Raw genomic sequence first — 24,732 nt, forward strand, 5'->3', positions numbered from 1 at the left:
AACAACCGGAATAGAAGTACCTTTTAAGCCATTAAGAAAATATTTTCTATCCTGTCTTTACAATAGGGATATTTACTAGCTTAGCACTTCAAAATAATATTCCAAAATAGCTGACAGACTTGGAAAATCATCTCATGTAGGAATACAGACAAGCTCTCTGCTAATCTCCTCAAATATCAAAATCCATTTTGTGTTACAACAGCTAAAGTTGGTCCAGGGAAATTAATACTACTGTACAGATCAATTATCTTGCCCCAAATAAAATAGGCAAGAAAGACTTTCACTAAAGCATCAAACATAATAGGCACTGATATAATTAACTATTTTAGTCATATCTAGCCAGGTGGTTTCTCTTGCCTCATGGGTCAATGAGAAAGACTGAAACTCTGATTATTGTCCTACAGAATACTAGATACTTCTCAAAACTAAAAGCTATTTCTCGAGGGCTCATCTTATTATATACCTTAAGTTACTCCTGTTCGTGATAATAACTGGTACATATCAAGGAGATATATATATATAGAACTGGAAAACACAATTTACCCTCCTCCTTTTTTTTTAAGATTTTATTTATTTATTTGAGAGACAGAGAGCAAGAAAGAGCATGAACAGTGGGAAGGGGCAGAGGGAGAGGGAGAAACAGAGGGCCAGGCAGAAGCAGTCTCCCCATTGAGCAGGGAGCCCGACAAGCGGCTCGATCCCAGGACCCCAGGGTCATGTCCTGAGCCAAAGCAGACACTTAACCAACTGAGCCACCCAGGCGCCCCTTCCCCTCCTCTTCTAACCAAGTACTAATCTTCCCAATTGGAGGGACTTGTGGATACATTAATGAGATTAAGCAAGACTCTATGATGAGGTTTTCTTGATCCAAGCTGAAATACCCATCATAAACTAACTTATATAATAGGTTCTCAGCAGATACTTTCAGGAGTATCCAAATTCAAAAATTCAAAAAGACTCAGTTTTCATATCTATAACAAAGTGTGAGGCCAAAACTTACTGAAAGTATTAAATATTATACATGTAAATAACTTTACTCTCCAGTGGAAGCAATATTTAAAGATGACTATCATATATGTAAGTTAGGCTTATAGGAACAAACCGTATAACCAGCAATTTGAAATCTTCCACACCTATACAAATAGGATTTTTATTTTTGCATCTTTTCAGTGGCCAAAAATATGCTATAATAATCTTCTCTTCCCTTACTAAATTCAACAAGAGAAAGATTATATATTTCCAAAGAATCATCATCATTTTTCAAATATCTAGTCAATTACAGGAGTGAGGGATATATTTTTTTTAATGATTTTGAGTGTACGAAGTCACAGAAATGATGCCTTTCTTTGTGGAGCAAATGATACCTTTCAAACAGCAAAGCATAAAGCATGTTTCTCCACTTGCATTTCTACCACTTACGGGAATTTATTTGCTTTTGTATTAAAACAGAAATGCATATCAAGTGAGATTTTTATTTCTATCAATCATAGTTACATTTGTCACTATTTTGATAAGACTATGTCATAAATCACCAGGGGGAAGAGACAAGTTGATAAGTACTTTAAGAAACCACTAATACCTAGAACTAGACTTTTAGAATAAAAAGCCTCATCCATTTACTCACTTCTGAGGGTCAAGAAAAGATAGGACCGACATGGAAAGATGGTCAGCACGATGGCTGTCCTCCTCCAAGAGACTTTCTCCATTTCATAAGGATGACTCCATCCACTTGACAAGCTTTCCTTCTCTATCCATTACCTTACAAAAAAAAAAAAAAAAAGGTCTCTTATATGCCAGATATGATGCAAAATATCCTATATAACATATATCTCAATTCTGCAACCTTACAAAATAATCATCCCTACTTTTAAAATGGAAAATTTGTGGGTCAGAAAGATAAGGAAATTTGCTTAATATCAATCACACAGCTACAAAGAGGCAGAGCTAGGAATGAGCTAGTTCTTGCCAACATCAAAGTCACTCTACCTTCTGGTATTGTCATTATCCTGGCAATTCGACCCTAGAACTATTTCCATAATGCATCAACTTTTCCTGAAAAGGATATACACCACATACCTAGGCTTCCAGGTAGAGAAACCAAGTAACAAACATACATCTGAAGTAAGCCAAAATCTTTCAGTCAAACAACTTTTATCTACAAACCCATGTATTATCTCTTTTACATCATTGTAACAACTCTGCAGCTGAAGTAGGAATTATACTATTCCTGTTTTATAAATGTGGAAACTGAAACTTTCCAGTATCTGGTATACAGTAAATGCAACTATTTGTTAAATGATTAAGCATCAAACAGGCTAAGTGACCTCACCAAACCAGTGGAAGAACAGGTTTCAAACCCAGGACTCTCAATTATAAAACCAATGGCCTGTACAACAAAATGCAGAACTGTCTCCATAAACTACTGTCATCATATACTGAAGTGACATGCAAAACTAAGCACAGTTATAAAAAAAAGAGGTAGGCAGATAACTTGCTCACTTAATAGTCAGACTTTTAACCTGCTCTTGATAGTATAATAGTGCAATTATCAGCATCAGAAGACCACAAGAACTGGAAGCTAGTGGTGCCAACTCATTACTTAAGTGCACTCAGTTTCAGTATGACCGGATGGACAATCTACAGATGACCCCTCCCTGCACCAAATGTATTCAAACACTTATCACTCACTGATTCTCTCATCCAAACATGTGTCAGGAAGTGTCTACTATGTACCATGAACACATTCCAAATAGTCTTGTCTTCCCAGAACTCTGCAGAAGAGGTCTTTATCCCCATTTGATGTGTGAGAAAATGGAAACTCAGAAAGGTTAAATACTTTGCAAAGTGAAGTGGTCAAACTAGGAGTCATTTCCAAATTACATGAATACAACAAGTACATGTACACATAGGGGCACCTTCTGTATTCCTACGTAAACAGTGGTCTACCACTCTCCAACAAGACTGAACAAGAGCAAAAAGCACAAACCTACTTTGTTCAAAACATGCATGTTACTATTAAAAGTCCTTTCACATATGCACAGGAAAAAAAAACTGGGAGAACACATATTAAAATGTTATCAGCAGTGGGGATATGAAGCTTTTTATTTTCTTTATGCTTTTCTGTATCATGAAAGCATATTCCTTTCAGGACTCAAAAAAACATTAGGAAAACTTTTGTTTTAACATTTGAAGTTACTACAACTGTTGGCTATGACCTACCCTGCCACATACAGAGAATATTTTTAACTTAGCAAACTGGGGGCCCACAGGGGTAAATTAGATACTGGCACACTACATCACTCTGAGCAGGAGCAACTGGGCCAGGGCTGAGGAGATAATTACTTCCAGTAACACTATTAGGAAGTTCTACCTTATTGGGTCAGTTCTGCAATTTTTTTTAAATAAAATAAAGCAGAGAAAAAGGAAGGAAGGGAGAAGAGAAGAGAAGGGAAAAGGAAAGAAAAGAAAGAGGGAGGGAAGGGAGGATCAGCAAACAGCATACACAGTAAGAACAAGCACAACTTTGCAAAACGTGTTTCAGCTGCATGACTTAATCTTCTCCAACACACCTTATTCACGGTTATGACAACATGCTGTCCTCCTGGCTGGTCCATGAATATGCTTGGGACACTCCCACATTTGAGACTCAGCCCCTGCCTGGAAGCCTTCTTCCTCAATAAATCCAAATGACTGACTCCCTCACTTACTTTAAGGCTCATCTTTGTGATACTTACCAACTATAACTCCCCTAAGCATTCCTGATCATCCTTACTCTAGCTCTACCTTTTCTTTTTTCCATACACTTAACAAAATAATTATGAAGCGCTTAACCTGTATAAGGTATTGTATGAGAAACTAAGATCTAAGAATAAGAAAATGTGATACTTCCTGTTCTACAAAATCACAGAAGTGTGCAAATAATAACACCTCCTAGGAGTCGGACATAATACTGGTATTGGGCCTCAGGAGTTAATAGGCAAGATACAGTAGCAGATCCAAGACTGGAGCCCCCGTCTCTGACTCCTAAACTGCATACTCTTTCTAAAAAGCTTTCTCTTTAGCCAATATACTTTCAAGTTATCATCAGGGGAAAGGTTATTCAAATCTTCTGGAAGATATCCTAAGACTAGAGCAGAGGCACAATTAAATAATACACTGAATGATTTCTGAAACAAGTTAAGTAAAACATGCTTTTAAAACGTAACACAATTTTTACAATTCTAAAACAAAATTAGGGTCTCTAAAACTGTTCATTCAAAAATTAAAACAACAAAGAACCAAGTACTGTGTGACACTGCAATACCTCTGTTCATTGTGGGCAGATCACAAGACTTTCTATGAGACTCAGTATCCATTCTTATAGTAAAAACTGGTGCCATCTAGAAAGCCTGAGGAATGAGCCAGTTTTCTAGAAAAATTATTTTTACTACCAAAAAAAAAAAAAAAAAAAAAAAGTAGCTCCTCTTTATTCTTAGCACTTTCAGAATGTGAAGTCATTACAGTGTGTGCTTGTCATCAGGCCGCTGAGCTTCTACTGCACTTGGGCCAGAACCACAGTAATAGAAGTCAAAGGAACTGAGAACGTTCATACCTATTTTCTCGGAATAAGCCCAAATCACACCAGTTATCTGACCCTTGAAACAGTTCTTTTAAGCAAAGAGACAGACTTCAATGTGGTACGGTCATTTTCCCTCTACATTTTCCAAAACTTCAAATACAACAAAACAGCTGAATGGCAGGCATGTAAATACGCAAGTATCTTGTCCAAAGGACTGACAAATGTTAACTCCATTTAATATAAGTACTAGATATTAGTCTGTCTTCATGAGCTCATCTAATTTCTGGCCACTTTGAAGCAGGCAGGGGAGTCACATTAATTTTGGACTTATCAAATCAGAAGATTAAGCTGCTTCATGAACTCCTTCTGATACCTGAAACAAACAACAGCTACCAACAGACTCTTTTTACAGGTAATTGTACTAACTAAAATGTATTACTCAATAAAATGCCCCTAAAGCATCATTTCTAAAGATGTCCCCCCCACCAAAAAAGGGACTTTACCACAAACTGCAGCTCTTTATTCCAAGGTCAGAATCACATTCTATCAGAATGCCCACTAGATTCTCAAAACAGTCTATTCAATCTTACCCAATTTTCAATTGAAAAACTAAGGCCTCAATAAAGAAAATTACTTGCCCTAAGTGACCTTGTGAACAAGTGGAAGGATCAATACTAGCACATAAACTCTTACTTTCTAGTTTTAACTAGTATTCTCTCGTGCCTTCTTAAATCTGCTAACAAGCAGCCAAAAGCCAAATCCGTGCTCACTGATAAGATTACTGACATTTCCCAGATTATTGTTGGAGAGGAAAAGACATATGTTCCTCAAAAGCCTTGAAACACTATTTGAGGCATTTTCCTCACTCTTTATTTCAGTTTGTCTTGGTTTCTGAGACCGATTTCAAGAGCAAGATCTAAGCAGCACTATCCAATAGCACTTTCTGCAATAATGGAAATATTCCATAATTTGCATTGTTCAGGATGGTAGCCATTAGGCATTTGTGACTTTTGAGCACTTCAAATGTGACTACTGTGGCCGAGGAGTGGAATTTATACTTTTTTATTTAATTTTAATGAATTTTTTAAATTTTATTTATCTGGAAGAAGAGAGAGCACCAGTGGGGGTGGGGAGGGGGTGGCAAAAGGAGAGGGAGAAGCAGGCTCCCCACTGAGCCAGGAGCTATGAGATGCTGATCCCAGGATCCTAAGACCATGAACTGAGCCAAAGGCAGATGCTTAACTGAACGATCCACCAGGTGCCCCTTTAATTTTAATTTACAGCACAACTCTAGACAATTAATACCTTCCGTCATTATTACTGCATGTGATCCACTCATGGTTCTTACATCCCTTCTTGCCTAAAACTCAAGCAAGACACTAACGGTCGAGTACCACAGAAATAAACCTCCAATTCATTTCTTCCAGAGTCAAAAACTCTTCTAATTCCTAAAGAAAGAACTTTTTCTAAAATCTCTTAAATCCAATTACCAACCTTACCACTACTAGACTGTGATAATCTTAATGAAGAAACGGAAAAGGTATTGGCACTCTACTATTCATTCACTCAACAGCTTTTTTTTTTAGCAAATACTACTAGAATGTTCGAGATGATTTCCTTCTTCTCTTTCATTGCTTTTCTCTATTAGTAACGTTCATGTCTACAAACTCAGATGACTTGAAGAGTTAAATGTAACGCTCAAGGTTCTACATAATGACAAAATCACGTTATCTGGAGGATCACAGAGATCTTGACCACAGTATTTGATTCAATGGAATCAAAACAGTTAGAATTTGATTTCAGTCTTTACAATAACATAACCACGACCTGCGATCCACAACATTACAGAAGAGACTTTTGGAAAAGTAGCATTTTCCCTCCCTCCTGAATGGAGTAATTGGAAGACAGGTTAGAATCCACTAATGACCATGATTTTATTTCAGCTGAGGTAATAATGAGTTGTTCTAAAGGAAACTGCTGAAGGGTTTTGCCAACTTCTTTAGGGCCAATTCCGACATCTGGCCATGTGAGCAAATCAGACAGCAAGACTTCTTTAAAAACAAAACACCACAGGTATTCAATTCAAGTAAGACATCTATTAAGTTATTGAAAGGCACAACCCTTTCTATTCATTCCATTGGGGGCTGAAAATCAACCCATCAATTTAACCCTTCCAGGCCCTACTCAGCTTTCCTCAAGAAGACTTCTCTGATTCGCCCACTGAGAAGTAATCTTTTTCAAACATCTGCAGCTGTACTTCCCCTACGCTAATGGTCATATATGAAGCAGCTGTGTACCCTGTTAAAGTGCAGACTGAACCAGCCAGGGACGGGTTGAGGACATTGGAAGAAACCCACAGTTGATGCAGATGTCTAGGCTTTACAAACACACTTCTGGTAGCAAGATCTATAAACCACTTCCACAAATACCTTAAGGGCACCTATCACTTTCCTTTTGGAATTTTAACTATTTACATACACATCTTCTCTCCCCAAATGAATTATAAATTTCTAGGAAGTATGACATGCATCTCAATTTTATTTTTCTCTTCCACAGCAGATAGCAAACAGGCATTCAAGTAACAGGAAGAAAGAATAATACCATAAAGTTACTGCCTCCAGGGCCACAGATAATTCCTCTATAGGGAATCAAGGACAAGCTAAAGATCAGTAAATGCTATGAAAAGCCAAACTTTTTCATCACTTCCTCGGTTAGGTGAAATGGAGTACAGCAATGGGCAGTATCAGAAAAGCTGTGACCAAAGCATGCTATTCCTTGCACTGGATCAGAGTGAGGAGACACAGACCTGCAACCTGTTAAAAAGTCAGATTTTTTAAGAAGATAGCCAATTACATATTAAATATATTAATTAGAAAGATACAGAAATATCCTTTCTGAAAAACAAAATATACTATACAAAGAATCCTTGAATCACTGAATCCAATGTGCTTTACCTTATACACTAAAAAAATTTAGTTGGGTGATTTATCTAAGGTTACAATGTAAAGTACATGCAAGAGACAGAATGTGTACAGATACTGGACATTAAATCCAGAATTCTTTGCACTCTGCTACCTCTTGAACAGACGTTAAACCAATCAACAAAGGAGTAACACTCTTCATTGTTCCTAAACTAGATCTTGTGAGTGTATCTATTCTGAATTACTAGAGGAAACAAGACTAAAAACAACTTCTTGAAAATGGGACAAATAACATGAACACATACACATAGAATAATAAATGGTCAATAAATACAAAAAATATTCAGATTAGGTTGCAATGAAAGAAATGTAAATAAAAATCAGATGCCACTTTTGGTCTACTAAGTTGGCAGAGATTACAAGAACAGTCACTGTTGGTTAGAGTGTGAGGACTCCACATACTCCTACATTGCTGGTAGGTATACACATAAGTACAACTTTTCAGCAGGGCAATTTGGTACAATGTACCAGAAATCCTAAAGAATAGACATATCATGTGAACCCAGAAATATAATTCTAGAAAAGTATCCTGAGGATGTATTTAGAGATTTGCAGTAAACATCTTGCATATATCTTTCGTACATTTTTTTCTGTGAAAAATTGGAAATAACCAGTAATCTAAATGTCTTAACAAAAGATGAAGTAAATTAAAGTACATCTAAAGGCTAAGTTATTATAAGGCTATTAAAAATCACGGTGAGGGGCGCCTGGGTGGCTCAGTGGTTTAAGCCGCTGCCTTCGGCTCGGGTCATGATCTCAGGGTCCTGGGATCGAGTCCCACATCGGGCTCTCTGCTCAGCAGGGAGCCTGCTTCCCTCCCTCTCTCTGCCTGCCTCTCTGTCTACTTGTGATCTCTCTCTGTCAAATAAATAAATAAAATCTTAAAAAAAAATAATAATAAAATAAAATAAATAAAAATAAAAATCACGGTGAGTACAGAAAAATTTTTTTAAAGATTTATTTTAGAGACAGAACATGCACAAGGGAGCAGGGGGGAGGGGCAGAGGGAGAAGGAGAGAATCTTCAACAGATTCCCCAGTGAAATCAGACTGGGGAGGGGGAGGAGCAGGGATCAACCCCCGGACCCTGAGATCATGACCTGAGCCAAATCAAGAGCTGGCTGCTTAACCAACTGAGCCACTCAGGCGCCCCTAGAAAATAGTTTTCAATAACTGCAGCAATCAGACATCTTCTCCAAGATTTTTATAAGTTTAACCCACAAGAAATATTACACAATTCTGAGACGGTAGTATATTCTCATGCCTCTCAATCTAGCTGCATCATAGAATCAACTAAAGAAATAATGAGTTAAGAACTCGAATGCAAATGGCCTTTATCCATAAAAAACTCTATCACATTCATATTAAAAAACAATCAAATCAAAATGCACAGAGATACCATTTCTCACCAATCACATTGACAAACACCCTATCTGTCCATATCATACCTTGTTAACAAGGATATATGGAAATCCTGTTACAATGTTGGTAAAATCACGAGCAAAAACATGTATGCACCAGATAATCTTTGCAGAACTATTTGCTACAGCAGAAGAACGGAAATAAGTGTGGATCTGGTACATCTACCGAAGGAAGCAATAAGAGGTTTAAGAAGAAATAAGGAATATTTCTATCCTGATCTCTAGGATACACTTTTCTTTTTTAAGTTTTTATTTAAATTCTAGTTAGTTAACATACAGTATAATATTACTTTCAAACGTACAACCTAGTGATTTAACATTTACATACACTTTAAAGTTGAAAAAGAAAAAAAAAAGTAAAGTATAATAAGCTATGGTTTACCAAAGGGGAGGGAGAAACATATACACACACATACAAGCAGACTGCTGAATCTTTTAAAAATAATTTTAAAGTTTCTTACATTAGGAGGGATAAGAACATACAGAGATGAATAGAAGCTAGATTCGTCCAAATAGTTTGCTTTATGGATTTAGTTTTGGAAGCAGTAAATTTTACATAATTATACACTAGAAGGTAAGTTTTTGAAAACTAAAAAATGAAAGCTAAATGAAACAAACTATATCAAACTATACACTGAGTTGTGGTTGAGACCACATAAATTTAATTACAAATTTATAGGAAACACAAGAAAGAGAGAAACATAAAACCACACACAGGGATACCATCAGCAATATCCGAATATGGAAAATTCTGAATGATAGAGGATCTAGTTCCTCAACAATAAATTAAAAAATGAGGGGGTGTGGGTGGCTCAGTCCGTTAAGCATCCCACTCCTGATTTCAAATCAGGTCATAATCTCAGGGTCCTGAGATTGGGCCCAGCATGGCTCAATGCTAGGCGTGAAGCCTGCTTAAGATTCTCTCTCTCTCTCTCTCTCTCTCTCTCTCTCTCTCTAGCTCTTCCCCTTTCCTCCGCCCTGCCAACCGCACCCCACTCTGCCCATCACTGCCTTCTCAAAAAAAAAAAAAAAAAAAAAAGCACACACAACTGGAAGCAATTTCCCAATCCAGGTATTTCATACACAGTGCTGTAACAGAGAATCACTGCTGTCTCCAGCATTCGAATCATCCACAAAACATGAATAACAAATATGAAAACTAAAGGACATTTAGTTTGCCTTATATATTCATATATTCAAATATGAAATATATATGAAATCCCAGGAAAAAAGTTACCACATTGAGCTTGTGTGTTTAGTTACCCGTCCCAGAAAGGCTTTTTAAGCATTAGAGTGCTACAATCCAAAATGTTTCTGAGATCAGGAAAAAGAAAAATATTTTACTAGGAAGTCTAAAGATTATATGCTTCAGCTATTATCTTATGAACACGACTAACTCTGAACACTCTGAACAGATTTAGTTCTTTAGGGCTGAGGTAGAGTTTGCCTGAAAAAAAAAAAAGTACTGTAGTAAGAGAACATATGGCTTTTTAGTGCAGGCCGTTTGAGGGAAAAATGATGACCTCAGCTAGGTGGGAACTTGGATATTCGATGACTGTATGTGGGAGGGAGTAACTTGAAGTCTGAGAGGGGAAGTTGGAGGGAGGAGGAAGAAAGTACATTGGGGAAGATAAAGGATATATTTTTAAACAGGTGGGATGCTGATGAAGCAGGTTCCATCACTAGGACAGAATTACTAGTTAGATAGCTCAAGTAGTGATTAAACAGATGTTTTATCAATATTTGCTAACCTAGGATAATTAAAACTGCTTTGGTAAACACTGTTCAAACTGAATCTAGCTTGACTTGTAATTCTGGTTTATTAAACCTTTTCTTGGGCTTTATTTTCAAGTCCATTAACTTTATAAGTATTCTCTAAAATGTCTTCAAAGTTTCTATTCCTCTATGTTTACTTAAATATACAAACTGTTAATCAGATTTTAGAATTATTAGGGGGAAAATCTTTTTATATTTAAATAGATTTATAGGTTTTCTATAAAAAGTATGAATTATTTCAAAATAAATACTTTCTCCTTTTTTTTTTTTTTAAAGATTTTATTTATTTATTTGACAGACAGAGATCACAAGTAGGCAGAGAGGCAGGCAGAGAGAGAGGAGGAAGCAGGCTCCCTGCTGAGCAGAGAGCCCGATGCAGGGCTCCATCCCAGGACCCTGGGATCATGACCTGAGCCGAAGGCAGAGAGGCTTTAACCCACTGAGCCACCCAGGCGCCCCAATACTTTCTCCTTCTTAAACTAAGTTCTATAAGCAAACATACCATTCCAGGGAAGTACATCTGATGTAGTTTTCCTATTCAGTATTTCAACTTTTCTAATGTCTTAGGATTTTTGTCCTTTGTTTTTTTAGTTGATTTTTTGTTTTTGATTTTTTGTAACCTAAAAGTAATTTCTATCAGACAACTCACAAGTGAGAGTATTTTACCATTTTACAGATAGGGAAAAGATTAATATCTAGTATCTTTAAAGTGAGAGTCGTCTTTAATAACAATGAATTTTATTCCAGTACTTCTAAAAGGAAAAGAAGCACAGTGTATTAATGCAATTACCAAAAAGAACTCTCTACAGAATATTTAACTCTATAGAAAAGTCACTGCTGTACAAGAAATGGCAGTAAGACACTTCATCATTTAATATGACATGTGTACATTCAACTCTTAGTTCTCAAAAGTACTTTGACATCCCCTTTAGTTTTTCATAGTGCTTTTTCTCTGAGAAGACCCAAATACTGCATATGGCTTTTTAATAGGACTTGCAAATCAAAAAGAAAAAATGGAGAGAGGGAAAGAAAGATTGGGGGTTGGTGAAGGGGGAGAGAGAAATTAAGAATTTCAAATACAAATATTAAAAGCGTAACGTGCTATGGTGGAATAAGCATTGCAAGTCAAGAAACGGGCTTCAAGTCCCGGTTCTGCCAGTAACCAGCTAGCTATACAAGTCACTTAATTATGAGTCACTGAATTATGCTTTTTAAATTGTTTTTTTTTTTTTTTTAAAAAGTGAGTTTGACCTAATGTTCATCTTAAATTCGGTTTTCCAAAACCTACCACAATTAAAGTATTTTCAAATATTGTATAACAGCTCGATTAAAGGTACGTCATTTTGCCATATGGAGTCTGTCCTTCACTTTTTTCTCAATTTGACCTGCAGCCTGAATTACTTAGGCTGTACATTCCAGGTGTGCTTTGGAGGAAGAGGGACTGGGTTCCTTTATACGATGGGACGGAGCTAAGCAGGTGAGGAAGTTTAGGAATGAGTGCAAATATACGCAGAAAACCTGGTCATTCTTAAATCAGGAGCACTGACAACTCTGCTTAAATTTCGGAGAGGGGGATGTGTGACAAATCCGAGGGAGGCCTTGAGCTGAGGTTTTCAGATAGGCACTGTCTCCACCCTTCAAACCTTTATTCCCCGGGTGGACTCCAAATCTGCCTCCAGTTCCGGGTTCCCAACCAATCGCATCAAGCCACAACAGAGGGCTCTGCCAACCCGGGCACCGTTTCAGAGCTCTGGCGTGAGATTCACAGGACCCCAGCACCTGTCGGCCTTCCCAAAGGGAGGGGGTGGGAGGGAACAGTAGGTCTGTCTCCCGTCCTTTTCAATTCAAGCTACCAGCAGGTCCATGAGCCCTCGAGCCTGAAACAACCTCCGTTAGTCTGGGGGAAGGGAGAGCTCCTCGCCCGTGACCCTCCCACGTATCCCTCTCCCAAGGCTAATTTCTCCAGTTTCCAGGTCCCAACCTCCGACCGTGGTTTCTCAGGCCTCGGGTACCGCGGGCCTGGGAAGCGTACAGACGGATGCAGAGAGTGAAGGCAGCGGGGGAGGGTGCACTCCTCGCTAACGGAGGAAAAAATAGGAAGGCAAGGGTGTAGGCAGCTGTGTTCCCCCTTAAAGAGGGCGTGAGGCCGTCCGAGAGTCGGTCGAAGGGTCTGTCATTCCTTCACTCACTCACCAGGAGCAGCAGGGAGCATCTGAGGTCGGGTAAGGATAGGAAGACGGCAGGATTCATGGTAACGCCGGGGTTCGCGGCTGGGACTGGGCAGGGTTGGGTTGGGTTAGGAAAGGGCTGGGCTCCGGGAGCCGGCGGCAGCGGACGATCCTCCCGGCAGCGGCACCTCGTCCTCTGGACCCGGAGCTCCAGCGGCGAACACCCGGGACAACTTCCAGAGAGGCCTCGCACGCCCTCATTTCCGGGTCCTGCCCACCTCGGAGCATATTGGGAAATGTAGTCCTGCACCCCTCTCGCTGAGTACGTCATCGGGCATCCAGAACTTCTTTCCCATCAGGCTCTCGTCCCAGGTCCACCGACTTCTCCGCGCGCGGGGTCCTGTGGGATGGAAAGGGCGGAGGACGACGAACCTCTGTTTTTAGAGAATGGGAACTACAATTCCCAGAGGGAAGTGCGGTCGAGCGCCTCGGGCGGCCTTCGGAGGGGTTCTTCTAGTTTCAGCACGCTGGGGTCTCTCCCAGCCGGATGTAGTGTACAGTCCTGGCGGGAGGGGCGGCCCACTGCGGGGTCGTGCCTCCTGGAGCCGCCCCCGGGACGTGAGTCCTGGAGGAGGCGAGGGTGAGTAGGAAGGGGCCTGGCTGGGGAAACTCCCGATCGATCTGCATCATTGCTTTGGCCCCTGACTGAGACTCCAGGCCCACCTGGCCTGGGCTCTGGCCTGATCCTTCATCACTAGCCTCTTCGCCTGTTGCCTCTTCTTTCTGCGCTAATTACTGCATTATAAAATCGGGCCACTTCTCAGGGCCTCAGTTGAATGAGTCGATGACTTCTCCCTAATTTAATTGTCTCTGGGCTTGTGTAGGGAGTAGATGTGGGATAATATGGGAAAGCACATTGTAAACTGAAAAGCTCAGTGCGACTGTGATTACTACTAATGCATGGATCGCTCCTACAAGATAATTACGGAATTCATTAGCCAAGCAATTGAGGATCTTAATCTGGCCCTAGTTAGCTGCCCAGCCTCATCTGCAAACACCAAGCCAGGTCCACGTGTCCCAGATATTAACCACACAAGTACTAAGTACTTGGGAGGCATTCTGATTTTTTGAGGTTCTCCCTACTCCTTGCCTGTACTCTAGCTTTCCTGCTGCCATGGAATGGATTTGGTCCTTTCTCTATCTGGAATGCCATCTCAAGTGTCACCATCTCTGAGAACTTCCCAAAACACCAACCCTTTAGTCCTGATCAGAAAGACTTTTCCTTTGCTTGTGACTGCTGCACCACTATTTTTGTACAGTTATAATTATTAAAGCATTTATTACACTGGCTGGTTTTATGATTAGTTAATGGTATCTGTACATTTTATAGCACTTTATAATTGACAAAGCGGTTTTACTATTCATCTATAAAAATTATTTACTAAAAAAAAAAAGCACCGTTTGTGTGTGTTTGTGTGTGTGTGTGTGTGTGTGTATAAATATATTTGGGATTTTTCTTGAGCTAGTAAAGGGCCCTAGAGAACTTTCCCCAAGTGGCAAAATTAGATAGTGGTAGAACCAAGACTTTTAGTTAGGTCTCTCTCTTCTAGTCTTGTGTTTTTTGTTTTGTTTTGTTTTGTAAAGATTTTATTTAGGGATAAATCTTTTTATCCCTTTTTATCCCTAGGGATAGAGGCAGGCAGAGAGAGAGGAGGAAGCAGGCTCCCCGCTGAGCAGAGAGCCTGATGGGGGGCTGGATCCCAGGACCCTGAGATCGTGACCTGAGCTGAAGGCAGAGGCTTCAACCCACTGAGCCACCCAGGCGCCCCTAGTCTTGTGTTCTTATCTCTAGACCACTTCACTACCTCTCTGACAGAAGATACAGAAATGGAGAATTTAAAAAGAGCAGATGCTCATGAGTATGACCTCTTTAGTCCAAGAAATTAAGCTTTGATCCTGCTCGCCCTCTGGACTTAGCACTCAGCCTATGACTTTTCACTGGACAAATATTGACTGATACCAGCTATGTACCTGTTACTGTGCTAAGTGCTAATAATTATGGGGTGAAATGTATATAACTGAGATCAAACTTGCGTGTATTTTTCAAAGGGTATGAAGAGGTTTGGGGGGGGGGGTTGTGATATGCCTAAAACTCTGATCACTTAGAATCTGAATTGACATGTATTAGAGTTCAGAGCAGCGCCTAGCACATAGCACTCAACCTACTGAATGAATCAATGTAGTCTACCTTTTTCATTGCTCATATTTTACAGAAAATCAGAGAGCTGAGGTAGCCTGAGGACGCGCTGCTTATTATTAACAGAATCAGGCCTAGAGCCCTCCAATTTGTCCTTTCCTGTGTTCCCACCTCCACCCGTTTTATAGCTTTTCAAGTCACTTCAGCATAATCCTGCCTGTGACAGTGGTTTTTCCGACATGACAGAAGTGTCTCACAAAGCCCATATTTTCTGCCAGCATGTTAACTCAAATTGTCAGCAAAATAAAGACAGGAAGAGCTGACCTTTACCAAAATTAAGAAAACACTTTGACTTTAAGGCAGAATTTGAACCAATAATCCTTGTCAATGACAACAGAAGTACTAACTCATCACTGGTGATAAATTTCTCCTACAAAGCTCCCAGATCCTCGGAAGTCAGAGATTGGAGTGACATTTTTTGGTGAAATCAAAAGAGGGCTTTTCTGCCCTTTTAAAGGCAGCTGTTAACTAGCTGATTAGCAGCTGCTTTCTTTAGATATGCATGTATGCTCCAGTTTGCCACGCTCCGCATGACTCCTTTTGTTTCTTACCCTTTTTACCCTCCTGGTAGGTAAAGCCTGGTCCTTGCAGGCATTCAACTTTGATACGGTATCTTACCTTTAGGAAGGAAGTTTAACATCATTGATGGAACTACCCCTTTTTCATTCCCATCAGGTGTTTGAATTCTTCATGCTGCGTTTCTGACATAATCCAACCTCTGCTACAACAGCCTTGTGCTGGAGAGCTCACGGTTTCTATGCAGCTAATGCATTTCTAGAAGGTTCTAGCAAACCATATCAGACTACCAGTCAGAACAAAATTTTCCCAATGAAATATGGTTGACCCTAATGATGTAGTTTTCCAAGCGAAATCCTAAAGTCAAGAGGCATAAGGAGAGACAAATAAAAATTCTTCCTTTCATCAGCATGAGAGAAAAAAGTACTATTTATTTTTTTTTAGAAGTATTTACATTTTAGCACTTAAATCTAGTTGATTTTGACCTGACGATGTGGCTTGTTCATCATCTTTATTCCCAACATCAATTCTGATGTTTAGTATTATGTGGCATCAAATCAGAAGTCATTGTGGCTTGGGGCACCTGGGTGGTTTAGTCCCTTAAGCATCTGCCTTCAGCTCCAGGTCCTGGGATCCAGCCCTGTGTCAGGCTCCCTGCTCAGCAGGAAGTCTGCTTCTCCCTCTCCCTCTGTGATCTCTCTTGCTCTCGCTCTCTCTCCAATAAATAAATAAATATATATATTGAAAGAAAAAGTCTCTGTGGCTTTTGAGCCCTATGCCTAAGGTTAAATACTGAGCCTCCTTTTTTTTTTTTTTCCCCCTCAGATAACCCCTGATACTGAGGTGCCTGGGTGGCTCAGTCATTGTGTGTCTGTCTTCGGCTTGGATCATGATCCTGGGGTCCTAGGATCAAGCCCCACATCAGGCTCCCTGCTCAGCGGGAAACCTGCTTCTCCATCTCCCACTCCCCTGCTGTGTTCTCCCTCTCACTATCTCTCTCTCTGTCAAATAAATAAATAGAATCTTTAAAAAACAAAAAAAGATAACCCCTGGCAAGAGTCTTAGGAGCATCCAGCCCTCTCATTTTACAGATGAGCAACTTGTACAAAGGGTCATCTAATTTGCCACAATATGGCAATTCTAGGTAGGACCAGAACTGCAGACTTTTCGAATCCTTGTCAAATATTTCTTTTTTTTTTTTTTTAAGATTTTATTTATTTGAGAGAGAGTGAGAGCAGAGCAGGGGGGAGCAGCAGAGAGAGAGGGAGAAGCAGACTCCCTGAATGAACTGAAGGCAGACACTTAACCGAATGAGCCACCCAGACAACCCCCTCATCAAATACTTCTATTCAGCCATATTTATAATATACCCACTTGGGACTGATGAGACAGCTTTCAGACATGTTTTCTGCATCTAGTCACGTTTAAATCATTGTTTCAGGGTGCTCCATTTGTTGAGAAGACTATGAACAGGTCAGAGAACTTGTTCCTTCCCGGCTCCTCATTAGCATCTCAAGTTCATGCTGCTGCTATTAATGGAGATAAGGGCACTCTCCACAGGCTCATCATAGGTGAGTTGTCCCCATGAATACAGAAAAGTTAAAAATAACTCTGTCCGAAGGGAGTATGTTAATCTTAGTTTTAACTGCAATGTACTCACACATTTTAATGGCAATGTATCATTATTTATATTTCATTCCAGAAGCTGAACAAGAAAATAAGAATATGGAAACTTAAGAATATGGATTAGGATTAGGTGAAAGGTACTTGAGAAATATCTGTGTGCTTGACACTGAATCTGGCTATGTACTCCAAGGTGCTAAGAGAATTAATTCATCTTTATAGTAACAGAAATCTAGAATGCGATAGTGGATAATGATCTTTTGCATTTAGTATATACCCAAAGTACTAAAGCTTACAAATAACTTAAATTGTAATGATTTAAAATTGACTTAGTGTTCTCCCTATCATTGATTCAAATTGATTCAACGTTCTCCCTATCATATATAAACAGAGAGAGAGGCCCAGTATTAAAGTTCTAGAGGGAGAGAACCAACTGAGTAGGAGAGAGGGTATTCAAGGACAAGAGTGGGTAAGAATTTTTTAGATGTAGAAAACCACATTTCTACCTATGCAGAAGTCATTAGTCTTTATTTCAAGAAAAGAAATAAAAATGTATATTGTTTTTAATCTTTTTACACACCAGTGTCTAGTGACATGATTGACAACTTGGGGCTTTAAAATAAAGTCCATACTACTTAAATTTCCATACTGGTTCCATCAGAATTCATTTTTGTCCTACATCCCCAGTTTCTCCAAAATCTCCTATCCATGCACCCTAACCTCTGGCTAGGCTTTCCATTCCCCCAAATGTCATGAATTTTGTCTTACTTTTCTCTCTATATATCTGTCTCCTCTCCTCTTTTCTATCTCCCACTTTCTTATCCTCTTCTCTGCTACACTCCTACTTATCTTTATTTTTTTTTAAGATTTTATTTATTTATTGGACAGACAGAGGTCACAAGTAGGCAGAGAGGCAGGCAGAGAGAGAATAAGGGAAGCAGGCTCCCCGAGGAGCAGAGACCCCGATGCGGGGCTCGATTCCAGGACCCTGGGATCATGACCTGAGCCGAAGGCTGAGGCTTTAACCCACTGAGCCACCCAGGCGCCCCTCCTACTTATCTTTAAAGACAAAATTCTTTTACTACATACTCTGTGAAGGTTTCTCTTCTCTATCAGAAACATTATCTCCTGATACCTCGGCTTCAAATTAGCTATCTGCATTCACAGTTACTCCTTGGAACAGGATATCTTCAGTAATCTCTGAGTCAGTCATTCAAACATTCCCCCATTCAATTGAAACTCTCTTACTTCCAGTTCACCTACTGATGAGAACAATAGTTTTTCTTTTTTTTTTTTTAATATTTTATTTATTTATTTGACAGAGAGAGACACAGCAAGAGAGGGAACACAACACGGGGAGTGGGAGAGGGAGAAGCAGGCTTCCTGCCAAGCAGGGAGCCCAATATTGGCCTCAATCCCAGGACTCTGGGATCTTGACCTGAGCTGAAGGCAGACGCTTAACGACTGAGCCACCCAGGCACCCAAGGGAACAATAGTTTTTCAAGGGGCACCTGGGTGGCTCAGTCGGTTAAGTGTCTGCCTTCAGCTCAGGTCATGATCTCGGAGTCCTGGTATGGAGCCCCATGTGGGGCTCCCTGCTCAGCTGGGAGCCTGCTTCTCCCTCTCCTCCCCACTTATGCTCTCTCACTATCTCCATCGCTGTCCCCATCTCTCTCAAATAAATAAATAAAATCTTTTAAAAAAATTTTTTTCAAGTCACTGAGACTAGCAATCCATTATCTTCTGCCGTTTTGAATACACATCTCTTTCTGTCTTTACTTTCCCCGCCATTCAGTCCTGATTCCGTGATCCACTACTAAAATTCTTACCTTAGAAAAATCATCTTTTCTCCTCACCAGTGGCACCTGGCTGCTGAAATCTGAACCATGGACAGACCTAATCCATAAACCTCTGCCAACCCATGAACAATTTAACTGGTCGCAAATACCGTAGTGTGGTTACCTACTTCAAGTAGGCAGTCCGCACTGGCCATTCATCACACCGCACTTCTTCATAAAGAGTATTTCATACCTTCTCATTCTGCCGAAACCTCGGACCGCCAGTTCTCCCTCCTTCCATTCTCATCTAATGCTTTATGTTCCCCACAGAAAATGAAGACGTTAGGTAGGAACTCCCTCACCTTTCAACATAATATCTACAAATCAGACTACATCTGCACTCGTCTTCTCTATTTCTGCCAAAACAGAGCAAATGTCCCTTTCTGCCAAAGGTACTCCAACGTGCTCTCTATTCCATCCTTTCCTACCTTTTCAGGAACTTGCTACCATTTTTTTTTAAGACTTGTGATTATTACCCCTTGGACCTTTTCTTCTATTTCATATTCTTCCCATCAATATTTAAACATGCTCTGTTGTCTCTATTATTTAAAAAAATCCCTTCCCTATTCCTTCATCCCCCTCTGGGTATTTTCATATGTCTCCACTTCGCATCATAACTGTATCAGTCACAGGCTGAACTGCTCTGGCAGTGACTTAAGAAAGGGAGACGAATAGGGCCACCCAGGTGGCTCAGTTGGTTAAGCATCTGCCTTTAGCTCAGGTCATGATCCCAGAGTCCTGCTCAGTGGGGAGCCTGTTTCTCCCTCTCCCTCTGCCTGACACTCATCCTGCTTGTGCTCTCTCTGTCTCTCTTTCTCTCTATGTCAAATAAATACAATCTTTTTAAAAAATAAAAAGTAAAGGTCGACGTATATTTTATTCCCATCATAGTGCAAATGTAAGTGGGCAGCCTATGGTGGGTAGAAATCCCCGCTTCACAAAATCACCCAGGGATGCTGCTAGGACTTGGCTCTGCCATTGTCAACATGTGGCTTCCATCTGGAGGGCAAAAGCAGATGCTTCTGTTGTAGCCATAGCCCCGCCAGCAGGAGCAGGGGGAGTTCAGTAAAGCATTTGTCATTTAGGAGGCGGACAGGATATAGACACAGAGCCACACCGTGGACAAAGGAAGCTAACGTGTCTCTCCTTTGATGGCATCATGCCCAGCTAAAATTCAGGGTGCTCGATTCTTAGAAAAATCCGAGTGGATATGGGGAGCAATTGTCACTCTTTGTACCACAACCAAGCTTCTTTACCTCAGTCCACTCTTTAATTAAGAGAAAACAAAACAAGGGGCACCTGGGTGGCTCAGTCGGTTAAGCATCCGTCTCTTGATTTCAGCTCCCGTCATGAGTCATGATCTCAGGGTTATGAGATCGAGCCCTGTGACATATTCCATACTCAAAGGGGAGTCTGCTTGAGGTTCTCTCTCCCTCTCCCCTCCCCCACCCCACTCCCGGCTTGTGCATGCACACGTGCACAGACCCTCTCTCTCTCTCTCTCAAATAAATAAATAAATAAATCTTTTTTAAAAAATACTTATTTTGAAGTAAACATATGGAGAAATACATACAACTTACATAAGTTTAACACATAAATAAAGCAAACATCTGTGTAACCACCACTAGGTCAAGAGACCGAACATTATTCCCCCAGAACCCCCTTAATGCATTCTTCATTCCCCCTTGGAGTGATTTGCTATCTTGACGTTTATAGTAATAATTATATTATAGTTTTACCACATAGGTATAGAGCTCAAATACTACAGCCTACTTCTTTTTGTACTTTTTGAACTTCTTTTGTTGTGTTACAATTTTTTCTTGAACCAAAAGTTCCATATACAGTTTTGTCATTTCCCTGCTCAGACTTCTTTAACTGCTTCCCGTTATACTTGGAATAAAATTTAAAAGTGCTCCTGTACCTCTTCTCCTCTCCGGCTTCACCTTTATCTACTCTGTTCTGAGAAAAACTGGCTTTCTTTCATTTTCTCAAACCCACCAAGCCCTTTTGTGTCTCAGGGCCTTTGCCTGAAATACTGTTCTCATCCTTCAGACCTCAGGTTCTAGGTCACTTCCTCAAAGAGGCTGCCCTCATCCTCCAGGCTCAGTGAAATCTGTTTATTATGTTCTCTCTTGGAACTCTGCAGTGTTTCTTCACTGAACTTGGATATTTATACGTATGACTACTGTAGCATCTCTTTCCTATCAGCTAAGTAGCCTCTGTGAGAATAGACGGGGTCTGTTGAATCCATCACTTTATCTGCAAAATCCAGAACAGTACTCAGCACATAGTAGGGCCATGAGATATATTTGTTGAAGGAGTCAATGAATGTTGTAATCATTCTTTAAGTACCTGTCCCCCCAAGAAGCCTATAATCGTCTTGAGGGCCGGGATTAATTGTGAATCGAGTTGAATTGAATTAAATTAAGTTAAATTAAATTGACTTGAGAGGCAGGTTCGCGCTAAATTCCATTGGAAATTTTTTTTTAAGTCAGACTACCTCAAGGAAAAACATCTTATAAAATGAACTCTTTATGGCTTAATGAAAAATAACCTTCAAAGGAAATAAAACATGCAGGATGTTATAAATTAAAAGTGGTTGTACAGGTTCAGTCATGCGAATTAACTAATGTGTTACATAACAAAACTTGAAATCTTCCTATAATTTTAAACCCCCCCCATAAAAAGATTTTTTTAAGGAAAAAAATCCTTCAAAACAAAGCAGAACAAAATTATGTGAAACTAGTGTAGAGCTGATAAATTTACTTTATAAATGTGTTCCCTCTGTGTTCTATCCCCTTGTCTCCTTACCGACTTGAGCTGTAACCCTGCTCATCTTTTCAGAATTCTGCCATTATGTCGTCTGTGCAGAGACAGGCATACCTGTGCTCTTGGCATTTCCCAGTATTTGTATATCCTTACCAAAACAACAACCCTGTCATCTTAAATCTCAGCGTATCTTACGTCTTCTTTTATGCAGTGCATCTTGATGATCTCTAAATATATGCTATTTCTCTTTCCTAGACTAGTAGCGTAGTACTACAGGATGAATTATTTTTTTCCTGAATCTTTGCTCACCAACTGCTCACTGAATTCATTCACTTTCGCATTTTCTGTTTTCCCTTCTCTGTTTCCATGGAGAAGTATGTCAGTGATGTGTTCGACTCCATGGAAACAGATGAGCATCTCTTTCTACATACACAACTAATTAAATCGAACACTTTCTCTGCCACCCATTGTTCTGGAGGAGGACTGAAGAGGCTTTCCCTGAATGAGACATCATTTTAGTAGCAATTTTTAGTGTCTAACCTAATACAACGGATTAATGTTTTAACACAATATTACATCCTCGATTCAGATGACTTAAGGCTCAGTCCTGGGCCGTAAAAGCATAAACATACATAGTAAATTCCTCATATACTATGGCTATCATTTGTAAATATGTAGCTTTTTCTCTCTTTTTTTTTTTTTAATATTTTATTTATTTATCTGACAGACAGAGATCACAAGTAGGCAGAGAGGCAGGCAGAGAGAGAGGAGGAAGCAGGCTCCCTGCTGAGCAGAGAGCCCGATGCGGGGCTCGATCCCAGGACCCTGGGATCATGACCTGAGCCGAAGGCAGAGGCTTTAACCCACTGAGCCACCCAGGCGCCCCTGTAGCTTTTTCTCTTAACTCAAATAATTTGAATACCAGCAATATAGTTGATAATAGAATTTAGTAGATTCATTTTATTACTATACAATATAGTATCATAGAAAGAATGTGGGTTTTAGAGTCAGATAAACCCAAATTTTGAGTTTTTGCTTTGTCACTTATTAGCAGTATTCCCCCGGATAAGCCACTTAATCTTTCTGAGTCTCAATTCCTTATCTGAAAACTATGGACTATGATACTTGGCTTATGTGAGAGTTCATCAGGACAATGACCATAAAACATCAGGGGTGACTGTAGTTAATAATACTGTATTGTTTATTTGAAAGTTTCTAAGAGAGTAGATCTTAAAAGTTCTCATCACGAGAAAAAAATTATAACAGTGTGGTGACAGATGTTAACTAGACTTACTGTAGTGATCTTTTCACTATATATACAATTATCAAATTATTATATTGTACACCTGCAACTAATATAGTGATATATGCCAAGGATATCTGAAGAAAAAAAAATCTAGCATCACACCTGACACATAGTAGACAATATATATAGGACCTTAGCTTTACGCAGTGGCAGTATTGTAGCCAATGAGGTTTATCCGAGGTGCAATTATTGCTAATTAAATAGGACCTTTTTACTGTTATTGTCAGGTTGGACTTACGGTGAAATGATCGAGTCTTACATAGTTTCGGAAATGTCTTAAAATGGAAAATCTCTAAATGCAATGGAGAATAATACTGTTTGCTTTGTGAAGACTAAACAGAATAATTTGAAGATATGCATAGTGTGTAATGATTGGTCCTATCATCACTGCCAGTAGTGTTTGGGTTGTTTGCAGTGGTAAAGTGACAAGGCAGCACCATGCTGATTCTTCCACAACTTTTGATGACCTGTCAATGTCCTAAACAAGTGCAAATCTCTAAGTTGTCTTCTCTCTTTGTTTATGACATCTCCCAACACGGTGGTTAGGTCGTTCGAGGGGGTCTCCTAAGTGGTAGAGTAGTGACATTATCTCAAGTTAGGTCTTCCTTTGCCTCAACAATGACCTTAAATGTTAGGGTCACTCAATGTTTTATAAATGCTTATAGATATATGTAGTTATTTTTAAAATTTTTTACTTATTTATTTGAAAGAGAGAGGGACCGTGAGTGCACAGACACACACCAGTGCCTGAGCCAGGGGAGGGGCAGAGGGGGACGGAAAGGGAGCAGCAGATTCTGCACTGAGCATGGAGCCCAACACAGGGCTCGATCTCACCACCCTGACATCATGACCTGAGCTGAAATCAAGAGTCGGACGCTCAACCAACTGAGCCACCCAGGCGCCTCTATACATATGTGTTTATGGACTTACATGTATATATACCCATACTAATAAAAGTAATGAAATTAGCCAGCATTTCATAAAGTTATGTTATATGTGCCAGGCCCTGTGTTGGTACTTTGCAACTCATTAACTCAATTAACCAGCAAAATACTACAAAGAGTTTTGGGTGTTCTTGTTACCCTCATTTTGAAAATAGATGAGGAAACTAAGGTATAGAGAGATTAAGTAACTTGTCTAATAAGTAACAGAGCTTAGACTGAAGCTTGGAAGTCTGATTCCAAAGCTCATTGGAACCGCGGATCCTCCAGGCAGGGGAGGTATTTCTGTATGCACATGCGTATTCGTATATATGAACACAGAGAGAATAAGAAACACAAGAGAGGGGCACCTGGATGGCTCAGTGGGTTTAGCCTCTGCTCTGCCTTCAGCTCGGGTCATGATCTCAGGGTCCTGGGATTGAGTCCCACATCAGGCTGTCTGCTTGGCAGGAAGCCTGCTTCCCTTCTCTCTCTGCCTGTCTCTCTGCTCCTTGTGATCTCTCTCTCTCTCTGTCAAATAAATTAAAAAAAAAAAAAAAGAAAGAAAGAAACACAAGAGAGGAATAACTGATTAGGTCT

At 39.9% G+C, this 24,732-nt stretch overlaps 2 protein-coding genes across 2 annotated transcripts in view; one reads left to right on the top strand and one right to left on the bottom strand.

The window, feature by feature from the left end:
- Positions 1-13,162, bottom strand: part of LOC111145637 (endoplasmic reticulum protein 44) — a 93,178-nt gene extending 80,016 nt beyond the window's left edge. The window contains exon 1 of the mRNA XM_022500683.1: positions 12,929-13,162. Within this exon, the coding sequence (XP_022356391.1) occupies positions 12,929-12,985 (57 nt within the window). The 5' untranslated portion in view covers positions 12,986-13,162. The remainder of the gene's footprint in view (positions 1-12,928) is intronic.
- Positions 13,163-13,313: 151 nt separating this feature from the next.
- The window catches only part of LOC111146079 (inversin), a 173,571-nt gene continuing 162,152 nt past the window's right edge, over positions 13,314-24,732 (top strand). The window contains exons 1-2 of the mRNA XM_022501461.1: positions 13,314-13,543; positions 17,118-17,247. Coding sequence (XP_022357169.1) covers positions 17,142-17,247 — 106 coding nt within the window. The 5' untranslated portion in view covers positions 13,314-13,543; positions 17,118-17,141. The remainder of the gene's footprint in view (positions 13,544-17,117; positions 17,248-24,732) is intronic.

Source organism: Enhydra lutris, unplaced genomic scaffold, assembly GCF_002288905.1.
Source record: "Enhydra lutris kenyoni isolate GAN:26980312 unplaced genomic scaffold, ASM228890v2 scaffoldscaffold13, whole genome shotgun sequence".
Lineage (NCBI taxonomy): Eukaryota > Metazoa > Chordata > Mammalia > Carnivora > Mustelidae > Enhydra > Enhydra lutris.